Here is an 11,579-nt window from a genome sequence, read left to right as displayed (position 1 = left end):
TCTCGTAGAGATAAAGGATTAGTATACACTAGTGATCGCTGCCTCGGTGGCCCTAGCATCAAAATCTTTTTTGAAGAAGCGCAATGTAGCACATCACTGCTATTAACGCCCAAGTATAGAAATGATCGGCCGCTTGCCGACCTTGGAGCGAGTGCTTGGTTTTGTAATCATACCGAGGTTTGGTGCGGGGTGACGATTAAAGTTTGGCAACAACACTAAACCTGATAAGTGTACTATGCTTCCAAGTACCCTACAAAATAACGTGATTCTAATCAACGAGATAATTGAGTAGAGTAAGCTTGCATTTCTTTACGCAGCTATTTTTCTTGGAGAAACTGTTCTTACCCCGTTTGACACATCTAAAGTTCGCTCGCGCCTTACATAGTGTCAACCGATCATGTCTGCCCCTCGCCAGGATATCGAGTTCAAGGCCTGTGATGGCACTATCCTTCGCGGATGGTTGTATCCGAGGGAAGAGGCATCGCCTTGTATTATCATGACTCATGGCGTACGTTTTCTCCGTCCTTTCATTCATCGCATTCTGCTTGTGTCAGTCGAGTAACTAACCTTACTCTCACAGCTTGGTGGCACGCGTCATTTCCTACTGCCCAATTTCGCTACTGCGTTCCATGAAGCCGGTTACGTCGTTTTACTTTACGACAATCGTAACTGGGGCGACAGCGACGGCCTACCCAGGCAAGAGTCCAATCCTGCTTTGCAACAAGCAGATTATTACGACGCCTTCAACTATGCGACTACTCTGGACTGCGTAGATGATGCGAGAGTTGTGTACTGGGGAAGCAGCTTTTCAGGCGGTAACGTTATTCATGCAGCTGCTGTGGATAAACGCATCAAAGCCGCAATTATTCAATGCCCTGCTGTGTCTGGCGAGACTCGATCTATCGCATTTAAAGATCGCATTCCAGCAGTATTGGAAGATAGAAGGCAGATTGTTACCGGCTCAGGGGCACCCACTGTACCTCTTATCGCGGAAGATCGCGAATCTGCCCACCCGACCAAGACAACGGCGATGTTTCCTACTAAAGACGCCTACGACATTCTTAAAGAACAGAAGAAATGCGGAAGCCGTTGGGAGAATTTTGTCACAACTCAGACACAACTTCATATGCTCACATTCGAAGGACAAGCTATGATTCACAGAATATCTCCTACGCCACTCCTTTTTGTAGTCCCTGGTAACGATGTGCTTGTATCAACAGCTTCTCAAATGAGTGCTTTCGAAAAAGCTAGAGAGCCGAAGCAGTTGCATTATCTGGAAGGATGTGGTCACTTTGACTTATATCTGGGTGATCACTTTAAGAAGAACATTCAGGCTCAGATAGCTTTCTTGAATACTTATGTAAAATAACACAAGATCTACAGTACACAACGGCATTTGCTGAAGAAAAGAAAAAGTCTTCAATAGATCCACGTATCAATACCCATTGGCTACCGTATCTGAATTGAACATAATATAAAGTGCGAGCCACTGCATTCACTATGTATGCTATTTGATACTAACGATGACCACTCTGACTTCATATCCCTCTTCTCAACCTGCACGGTTCTATTCCAGAACGGCAACTGATTAACTCATCCGTCTCTTTATGTCGAAAGGAATCTTAGTTCTACTAATTATCTTCGTCCACTGACTTGCATCTCCACTCCCAGATTCACCCGTCCTCTATATACAAACAAGCTCGTAGATACTTAGTTATCTTCTAGCAAGAGGCACACGTCGTAGAGTTTGGAAACATATACGGTAAACTCTAGTATTGTGAACCAAGATAAGTACCCTCCGGGTTTAGTTTTACTGGGAATACCATGGCAAAGTGTAGCCCAGGTTTGCTAGGCGCTGCTTAAAAGCTTTCTCCTGAGAAATCCTTACCTTGGTAGCCTCTTTGTTCTTTGTGATTCCGTGGATCTTATCGATGATAGCATCTTTGGTGGGTGTAAAGAGATCCTCTGCATGGACTATGTTCTGCCTCGGAAATATGATTACTCATCTGCAACACAGCAAGAAAATGCCTAGGTATCGAGGAGTCACAGCCACCATTCGAATAACTGATATTTCCAACCGCGGCGAGTAATATGATTACGAATGTATCTTGAATGTAGGCGTACATAAATAGCTAGAACATTCTACGTATGCATAGTCCCCAGAGAACATTCATACAATTTTGAACCAAAACGACACCAACAATGGCAAGCATGAAAGCAGTCGGAGTTTCGACCTACGGGCCTGTAGATAATTTCCAGTCTCGTGACATTCCCAAGCCCGGAGAGCCAACTGGTAGAGACGTGCTTGTCAAGGAAGTCTTGAACCCTTAACCCTCTTACTTTTCTAACAATATCGATAGAGTCAAGGCTTGCTCTGTCAACCCGATAGACACAAAGATTCGAGGCGGTACCTATGATGACGCACCTGGTAAGAAATGACCGGCCTCATAACAACTGATGGCTAACAACTGTAATCAGATTATTACGAACACGCGCCCCAAGGCTTTCACGTTATTGGATACGATGGTGCCGGAACTGTTCTAGAAGTGGGCCCCGACGTCACACGTTTTCAAGTCGGTGACGACATCTCATGGGTCGGAGCGACAACTCGTCAGGGTAGTTACGCAGAGTACCAGCTCGTTAGCGAGTTCCTCTGCTGTAAGAAACCGGAGAACCTCGATTTCGTCGAAGCAGCGAGCTATGGCTTGACATTCGGAACAGCCTACCAGTCTTTGAATCATCGTCTGGAGATTAAGCCTAATGAAGATGCCGGCATTCTGATCGTACGTCATAACTGCCTTTTACAAGAGTATTCTCAACTACGTTTCCTACGTCTGAGCTAACGTAATATGATGCAATACAGATTAATGGCGGAGGCGGAGTCGGTAGTGCTGCTATCCAATTGGCGCGCAATGTTCTACACTTACCAGTAGTTATTGCTACTGCATCTCGACCCGACACTGCAGCGTCTTGCAAGCGGATGGGCGCTACCCACGTAGTCAATCACCGCAACGATCTTGTCGAGGAGATCAAAGCCTTGAAACTGGACGTCTCGATTAAGTATGCTTATTCCTATATACCTATCCGCTCATAGCACACGTAGCTGATCGCTCTCCACAGATATGCGTACGTGCTGGGACCGACTGAACAATATGTCCACGCAATCGCAAAAATCTGCGCACCCTTTTCCAAAGTGTGCACTATCGTACAGGCCGACGTTAGGCTCTATGGAACCGAATTCATGTCCAAGTCAATGACCTTCTCCTGGGACTGGTTAGGTACAGCAGCGTTCCACCACAGCAATGTCGAGAGCTATCACGAGATTTTCAAAACCCTTGGAAATCTGATGAGCGAGGGAAAGCTCTTTCCGACCCTTAATCAGCGGTACAAACTTACTCTTGAGAACTTGAAGAAGGCCCATCGGCAAATCGAGTCCAAGGCCACTATAGGCAAGATTGGTCTTGGTGTCGAAGAGCCGGGTGAGGGAACACCTTTTGCTTAAGAAGAGAATGCTATGTCTTAAAATAAGGGCGTTTTGTAGATCACAAATCAATGATTACCGAGGGCTGATCACTAATGCTACCACTAGTGGTCTAGTGATGTCTGTGCGTAATCTTAGTACATATCCAGAGCGCAGCCCAACACGAGTAAGTGTGTTTGATGCACGAAATCTCTACTTAAACTCAGCACCTCATTCACTATCGATAAGTCTTCTTCACACTCCTGGGATCATGGGTCTCGGCTTCAAGGTCTTCCATTCTACTCGCCCCAGCGCAACCAGGACTGGTCCGTCGGGACACGATGACTTGAAATGGGTACCCACAAGCTCAACCTTGATATTCGGCGACAGAGATGCCGTTCTCGTCGATGCCCAATTGACAGAGGAAGCTGCAAAGGAACTAGTGAGCTGGGTGGTGGCCGCTGACAAGAACATCACACATATTTACGTCACCCACGCGCATGGCGATCACTTTTTCGGTTGCGGTCTGCTCCTCGAAACTTTTCCAAACGCAAAAGTCGTCGCGACAAGCGAGGTAGTGGCGGGCATGGATAACGAGTTGACCCCGAAGAGACGGGAATTCTGGAATACACTCTTCCCAGGCAAAATTCCGAAGAACCTTGTTTCGGGTAGCCCTCTACACGCAGATCAACTGGAGCTTGAGGGCGAAAGTCTACATGCCCTCAGAGTAGGCCACACAGATACAGACGACACTACCATTCTCTGGGTTCCTTCTATTGACCTCGCTGTGGTTGGTGACGCCGTCTACGCAAACACCCACCCCTACCTAGGGGAGGCGAAATATGAATCATCGCGACTAGAGTGGATTGCAGCACTGGACAAGATCGCAGCTCTCTACCCTAAAAATGTCGTGGGAGGACACAGTGATCCTAGCAAAGGTTATGATCCACAGGCGATTGAAGAAACCAAAGTCTACTTGCAAAATTTCAACCGGCTTTGCGAAGAGACTGAGACAGCTGAAGAACTTTACCATCGCTTACTCGATTTGTATCCTAAACGCATCAATCCCGGATCAGCATGGGCTGGTGCTAGTCTTGTAAAGAAATCATCCTAATCTACAGTAATAGAGAGCTTTGGAAGTAGAATAGTTCTTACAGATTCTGTAGTTCTTCAACAACAACGTTTACAGTACTGCATAAAATCATAGTAGTTTTCTGCAGTTACTAGAACCTTTACTGCTCGCGTAGCGACCTGGCTCGGGTAGCGCGCCCAGACTGTAAGACTAATACAGGCCACAAGGACATGTTGCTCACAGCCATGCACAAAACTACATACAGCAACTATTACACCCAAGAACCATGGTTCGCAACGCCCAGTCGTGCCAGCCTAGCTCCAAAACCCCCAAACCACATACACCCACAAACTGTGCCAGACTATTGGCTCTTACTAGAAGCCAAAGGCATCCAACAAACTGTTCGCATCAGGCTCGTGGAACTGCGTCGGTGGCGGTTTCTTCTTCTCCTTGTCCTTGTCTTTTCTCTTCTCACCCTCGTCCGTCTCATCATCCTGATTTCCCTCTCCGTTGTCTTCATCGTCATCCCCACTTTCCCTACCCTCTTCCAACGTCCCCTTACTCTCCGCAAGCTCATTATGCACATGCTCGCGCACGGGAAGGTCGGCAACGACAAGCGAGCTCCTCCTGCGCAACAACTTCCTAGGATCAAAGTCAAAGTCGGTCGTCGCATCCCTCCCTCCCGTTCCTCCCGCTTGCGCTGATAAGAAGCTCTGTCTTGGCATCTCGGGACTAAGCGGCGGACGTCCAGATCCTACATTTGTCGGTGGCGGCGGCAACAAGAACTCCCATCCTCTGACTAGATCGAGTGCCAGGACGTCGCACCCCATACGATCGTACAGTCCGGCCGTATGCAGCACGAAATCCCATTCCTCTCGCATACCGATCATGGTGGCGCCGCGAAGTGTCTGCAGCGACTTTTCGCGCAACTGCTTGTACAAGACCACCAACGCCGGGTCGTCAGTAAGATAAGACTTCGCTGCCGAACTAGGTGGCTCCGAGGTTTCGAGGAGAGTAGACAAGGGTGTGACGAGGGAGCGAACTGCCATGTCTTTCTTGTTCAACAGCCAATACGCCCACGTTGCTAGCCATCTGTTTCCTTGCCTAGCAGCTTGTGGTAGAATCTTGTCTTTCAGGAATGTTAGCAGGACGGGTGAGTCATCACCGCCGTAGACGCGGGCAACGGCTATGGCGAGTTGTGTGTCGCCAAGCTGATTATGCAAGACACTGATGGCGTCTTGGAGATGGTCAGCGAGGAGGAAGAAGGACGCTGCATATTCGAATCTTCTTCTGCCCATAAGTGCGTACGCGTTCTTCAGCGCAGCAGTCTTCCACCTCTCTTCGGAGAAGTTATTGGAAAGGAGGCGGTGGGTTGCGCCTTGTTCACGCGACCAAGTAGCCATGCGCCAAAGACCGACGAGGACTGTCTTCTTCCGGAGAGCCATGTAGTAAAGGGCGCAGTCGACAGGGTTCTTCTCTTCGGTTTTGGTATATTCGTTTCGAGCGATGACTTCGAATTGAGCGCGCTGGGGACGTGGTTAGTGAATATGTCAGGATATAGTGTCACGTTACTGTACCAATGCGTTGGTGTCGGACATCCACATAAACACTCCGCATTCCTTTGCGTGCTGCCACATCATCTTGCCGCTGAAGTGTCTGCTAACAAGATCAACGAGGATATCCTGGCTTCCTGAGTGGAACGCCCAGATGATCTCGCGCCATGATATAGGGCCTTTGTGCGTTTCACTCAGCACATGTTGACGAAAGAACAACAAGAAGCGCCTAGCATTATCGTCGATCGATCGGCGATGCTTCTCAACCATGCCAATACACTCGATAACATCGGCTAGTCGAAACTGTTCGCGACTGGACAAGAGCGGTATCCGCTTGGTAGTCAAGAGTTCTTTGAGATTGGACGCGACTTCTTCGGTGACAGCTTCTGGTTCGCTATCATCCGAGAAGTCGGCGTATGACGTGTGTATCTCTTTCCGCGATGCAGTCATTTGAGTCTATTGGGGTTAGTCGCATCCTACCAGAGTCATTCATGTACGTACCGCAGCTTCTGAGAAGTCTTCAGGTGAGAATCCCAACGAGCTATCCAGCTCCTCACCTTCGATCCAGAACTTAAGTGTAGCATAGAGGCGAATCAGGATGCGTTGCACTAATAGCAGCTTGCCAGCCAATACGCATTGTGAGAGTAACTGGGGATGGTACGCGGGAAGGGGACCGTTGAGTCGACTAACGGCATCGAAAATGTCAATAGATGCAGTCTTGCGAGAGATGGTACGCAAGCTTGGGAACAGCCCTTCCGACACCTGGACATGCTCGTCCTGGATGAAGAGCTGGTTGCCTGCACCAATGACGAGATTGCCACTGCTTAGCCATACTGAATCGCCAATCGGATGAGGCGTGATATCGCGGATGCGCACATCGCGGATCTGCACCCAAGATGGGCCGGCGTTGAGGTAGTCGTACCGAAGCTGAGCGTAGATGACGACTCGGTGAGGGAAACCAACAGCAAGGATGGACTGATTGTCCGGGGTGGAAGACCAGTCAAGATCCTGAATGACGCCGTTGCCTTCGAATCTCTCTTCGTGCTCCAACTGGGCACTTCGCGTGTTCCATATGGTAAGCGTCGTTCGGTCAGCATCGACCAGTGCAGCTTTACGTATGGACGTGCCACTAGCAAGTGACGGGCTCTTCACACCAGTCTCGACCTCGGAGGTCATCAGCCAGTCCAACTTTTGTTCATCGACGTTGACGCGCGCAGTCCACGACTTGATGATTCCGGACGTTGTGTATGATATGGCTACATCTCGCGCAAATGTGTCGAGGAACCCTGAAATGACAGGGGCCGTACCCGCAGGATCTACAGGTAGTACAAAGGCAAGATCGTCACCTGATCCTAGGTCGAAGGTAGAGAAATGCTTCAGTGCGATGTCCGAATGACCGTTCGTATAGCCATTGGTATACGCGATGGCAGAGAGCTTGCGACATGTGATTGGATCGCGCTCTGGTGTTGGCAAGGTAACCTCCCAGCATATGCCCTTCATTTCGGCACTAATGGTGGCGATGTGCACGCGGTTTCCGCCAGCTTCGACCTCAGGTATGACTAATAAGCACAAAGGCTTGCCCTGTAAACTGTACGCAGAACGTGTCACCTCGACGGCTTCATGACCGCGGGTATCCCAAAGCGAAATTGCGTCATGGTGTAGGAAAACGACATAATTGCCCTCTTGTAAGAGAGCGGTGCGATGGATATGCTCCGTCACTTTGACACTGCTATGTCGATGCAGTGTCATGCCCTGATCGCTCTGTCGCTGTAACCACACGATGATTTCATCAGTGGTGGTGCGTGATACCAAAGCCCTTCCACTAGCCGTACGATTGACCTTCTTGATGGCATGTGAATGCCCTGTCCACATGGCTTTCCGCTGGATGCGTTGCGGTTGCGATGAGGGGTCGAAGAGGTAGTCGATGCGCGACTCTAGCCATTCGATCCGCCCGTCAAAGTGATGCGACAGCAGTGTCAGCTCGGAGTCTGGCTTATCGCCGATGAAAGCGTAGAACTGTACATTGTCCTCGATGGTCTTAGGTTCCTTGGCAAAGTGCAGATGCAGTCCATCTACATGGGCAATGTTGAAAACGTCGGTGACCTTCTTCTGCTTAGCCCCCACGTTCTCGAACCCCCACGCGGACATGTTGCCTCTATCATCCAGCACGACGCATATCTCAGGGTTGCGGTTTGCGACTTCGATTAGGTGATGCAGGGCGATGCCGTGGTCCTTTTCTTCTGCTGAGGCCTGCTGCATAGCTCTTTCCGTTGCGTGAGTGAAGTGTTTTCCGTCGATGAAGAAGGCATATCTCTTGGTGGACTGCTGCTCCAGCGGCACATGTCGTGTCATTATCGACTCGACAAGGTCCACGTCTGCCCACATGTGCATGCCATCCACCCCGTGGTGTTCACCCGGAACCCAGACTCGCACTCTTTGGTCTGCGCATATTGTATATAGTACATTGTCTGTAGACTGGTCCTTGTGATGCGGGTGTCGCCAGTGCAAGCCGGTAATGGCTTTGGGGTGTGCGAGGTAAAAGTAGTCGAAGCTCTGGTCCGCGGAGCCAAACGATGTGCGCCGCCATATCTTCAGCAGCCGGTCGTACCTGCCTGTTGAAGCTATCAACTCGGCATCGGGCGAGAAATGGGCAAACTTGACGGGGTTTGCCAGCTGCTTGGTCCATATGCGTTCTATGTTGTCGCTGTGCGTGTTGAAGAGGGTGAGGGAGGCGCTGCCAACGAGCAATTCGTCGGGCATACCCCATGAGAGGGTCGTGATTGGGTCGTCGACATCGGAAAGGGACACGCTGCCCTGTTGCGACCACTGCGCACATCAGCAGTCATTCCCAGCGTCCCCTCGGCGTGTGGCCCACCTTGACGGCCCCCTCATCTTGCCCGTATGGCCGGTATATGTAGATGCGTCGCGTCGAACATGCCGCGAGTTTGCCGGTGCCTTGGTCGATGGCGACTGCTTCGAGCTCGAATTCCTCGTCGATGTAGATGGTTTGCAGGACGTGGTTTGGTTGGTCGAGGACGATGAGCGCGTTACCGGAAATGTAGACCTATACGAGAAGCGCGTCAGCCTCCATATGCGCCATGTGGTGTCTGGTCATACAATTATCTGGAGGCCGTCCCACAGGCCGTGAGCGACAGCCTGGAGCTTAGCCTGGGGTCGCCCAGGGAGAATACCGCGCATAGAAGTTATCGAGCCCTGCTACCGTCGACTGGACATTCTCAGGCTGTTTGGCTAGATCGAGTAGCTTCTGGTGGGGAGTAGCACTCGTAAGGTTCTATTAAGCTTTCGGTGTCTCGCGGTACAATGTGCGACACCTAGGGTTCCTCGAATGAAGCTCACGCGCACGATCCACGTGCTATGTCGTCACCTCACACATCGACAATTTCAAACAACAGGTGGAACATGTTTGTCGCCTCGTAGCGAGTTCAAGATGTTTTCCGTCAGAATCTAGAGCGCGTAGTCGAATCGCAAGCGCCGTTGTCTGGAAATAAACTACATTGTTGACGCTCGAGGGTTGCGCGAGCCTTCCGCAGCGCCGTCTCGGAATCGGAAGCTAGCGCGACAAATCTCGGCCCGGCATCAAGTGGTTGGAGCATGGCTTCGAAGCTGCAAGAACGTGTCTCTGTGGTATCTATCTACATCCATCTTTTTTTTTGTGTAATCGCAGATACCTTCAGGCCATCCGCATCCAATCTTCTCCTTCAACATGGCCCTTACGCCATCGTCCTCTGCACCCTTCCTTCAACATCCCCCTGCTCTCCCTGCCCCTTCCACTCCACCGTCACTGTGATACCCCGATCATCACCCTTCTCCTTCGCATACGTCAAGCTTCCCTCCAACACTGTACCTTTCTTATATACCTGCTTCTCCGCAATCTCTTTATCCAGCAGCAGAACCGCCTGATGCCAATGTGTTGGTGTATTGTTCGGTCCCGTCGAAAAGCCCAGACCGGGAATACCGTTCTTGCCCCAGTCGACATTATCCAGCGTCTTAACATCCTGGGAGCTGCCAGGGTGGATGAAGATGGTGTCGAACCATATCGCTATGGCTTCGAGAGACGCAACGTCGCGGTCGAGCGTCATGCGAAGCGGTACCTTGAAGCTAAGATCTTGCACGGACACGGTCTTCATCTCGAGTAGATGGCTTGTCGCGCTGCCGCAGAGGGCCTTTTCGGGCACGTCAAAGACACCGATCTCGTGTGTGTTGAGTAGGCCGCCTGGGACCATAGGCGAGAAGTCGAAGCCGTAGATGTCTTTCCAGAACTTTTCGCTCGTGCTGTCGGCTATCCAATCGGCGTCTGAAATTGGAGCAAGGCGGATGTTGCAATGCGAAGGTACCATGATGCCATCTGGCTTGAGGTACATGTCTCGTGCGCGCAGAACAGAGTCCAGCATGCCCTCGAAAAGGAGACCGTAGCCCATCCATTCCGAGATGATGATGTCGACTTTCTCCTTGCCGATCAGGCGCTGCGTGTTAAAGTCTTCCGCACGACCCTGAATGAGTTCGATACGGTCTTGGTATCCGTTCTTTGCGATGATTTCTTTGGCACGGACTGCGATGCCGGAGTTGTCGACTGCAAAGACTTTCTTGGCACCTGCTCGTGCGCAGAAGAGAGAAAGGATGCCAGTACCACATCCCACATCTAGTACAGTCTTTCCAGCGAACACCTCTGCGTTCTTTTCGATAAAGTCACGGTACCCATCCGTTCGTACCCGATCCTCGATCATCTCACGGTGGATGCTATTGCCTTTGTACGATTCGAAGTAGTCTTGATCCCGGTCGTTGGTCAACTTGATCTTGGAGAAGTCTTCTTGCATGTCTTTGTGCATCTTCGCCTCATATTCATCGTAGTCGATGGCCTTGCTGTCATCATCTGGCATGAGATCCCCAAGTTCAAATAGTAAGGCATCATCCTCTAATACTGGCTGCAGGTATTTGTCGCTCGCAAGCTCCTGTACGGTTACTTTGATAGCTTTGGGCTCCGTGCCTTTTTGAGCTTCTGCTCGGAGGTAGTTGATCAACTTGATGACGGTGAGTTCGTCAGCGTCTAGCACAGGCAGTCAGTAGTCGTCCCAAAGAGGTAAAGTGCGCAGGGCACATGGACGCATTGGAAACCATACCTGGTCCAAGCCCTTTGATCGTGGCAATGAGATCAAACCCGTTCTCAGCCTTGTTGTGCTCTACCATGTCCGACACACGAGTCCATTGTCGATCCGAGAATAGATCTTTGAAGCTAGTCGTATCCGGCTCGCTTGCGTCTTCGACAATGCTGCCGACTGAGCTCGCGTCGTCGTCTGATGAAAAGTCTGACATGTCGTGAAGTGAAATCACTGTACTTTGTGCGAATGCAAGCTTTTTGAAGTCTGCCAAAACTGCAAAGAGTTGTGATGTCGCGTCAAGTTGCCTTTGGTGGGGGAAGGCTCTGCGGTTAGTGTGTGCGAATGTGGGCGAGGCTGCGGGGTAGGTTTGTCGGGCC

General features: G+C 50.5%; 4 protein-coding genes across 4 annotated transcripts; 3 read left to right on the top strand and 1 right to left on the bottom strand.

Annotated features, from left to right (window-relative positions):
• Positions 1–365: 365 nt before the first annotated feature.
• Positions 366–1,369, top strand: CC77DRAFT_1096096 (alpha/beta superfamily hydrolase; the record flags this gene model as incomplete). The annotated part of the gene is made up of 2 exons (XM_018529824.1): positions 366–508; positions 581–1,369. Exons 1-2 carry the CDS (start codon positions 398–400, stop codon positions 1,367–1,369), a joined length of 900 nt encoding a protein of 299 aa, XP_018384281.1. The 5' UTR covers positions 366–397.
• Positions 1,370–1,985: 616 nt separating this feature from the next.
• On the top strand, positions 1,986–3,502 carry CC77DRAFT_1072888 (GroES-like protein; the record flags this gene model as incomplete). Its single annotated transcript, XM_018529171.1, has 5 exons — positions 1,986–2,316; positions 2,368–2,428; positions 2,479–2,783; positions 2,864–3,060; positions 3,121–3,502. Exons 1-5 carry the CDS (start codon positions 2,203–2,205, stop codon positions 3,500–3,502), a joined length of 1,059 nt encoding a protein of 352 aa, XP_018384280.1. The 5' UTR covers positions 1,986–2,202.
• A 185-nt stretch (positions 3,503–3,687) lies between these two features.
• Positions 3,688–4,740, top strand: CC77DRAFT_173758 (putative metallo-beta-lactamase domain protein). The gene has a single exon (XM_018530454.1). It carries the CDS (start codon positions 3,732–3,734, stop codon positions 4,572–4,574), a length of 843 nt encoding a protein of 280 aa, XP_018384279.1. The 5' UTR covers positions 3,688–3,731; the 3' UTR covers positions 4,575–4,740.
• Positions 4,494–11,504, bottom strand: CC77DRAFT_1096095 (hypothetical protein). The gene is made up of 6 exons (XM_018529823.1): positions 11,224–11,504; positions 9,964–11,150; positions 8,961–9,149; positions 6,587–8,911; positions 6,110–6,541; positions 4,494–6,058 (listed from the first exon to the last, which is right to left on the bottom strand). The coding sequence occupies exons 1-6, from the start codon at positions 11,414–11,416 to the stop codon at positions 4,907–4,909; spliced, it is 5,478 nt and encodes a 1,825-aa protein (XP_018384278.1). The 5' UTR covers positions 11,417–11,504; the 3' UTR covers positions 4,494–4,906.
• Between the last annotated feature and the right edge of the window lie 75 nt (positions 11,505–11,579).

The sequence above is a fragment of the Alternaria alternata genome, assembly GCF_001642055.1.
Source record: "Alternaria alternata strain SRC1lrK2f unplaced genomic scaffold CC77scaffold_14, whole genome shotgun sequence".
In the NCBI taxonomy this organism is placed as follows: Eukaryota; Fungi; Ascomycota; class Dothideomycetes; order Pleosporales; family Pleosporaceae; genus Alternaria; species Alternaria alternata.
Note: the sequence above shows the minus strand (reverse complement) of the source record. Positions and strands in the feature narration are given on the sequence as shown.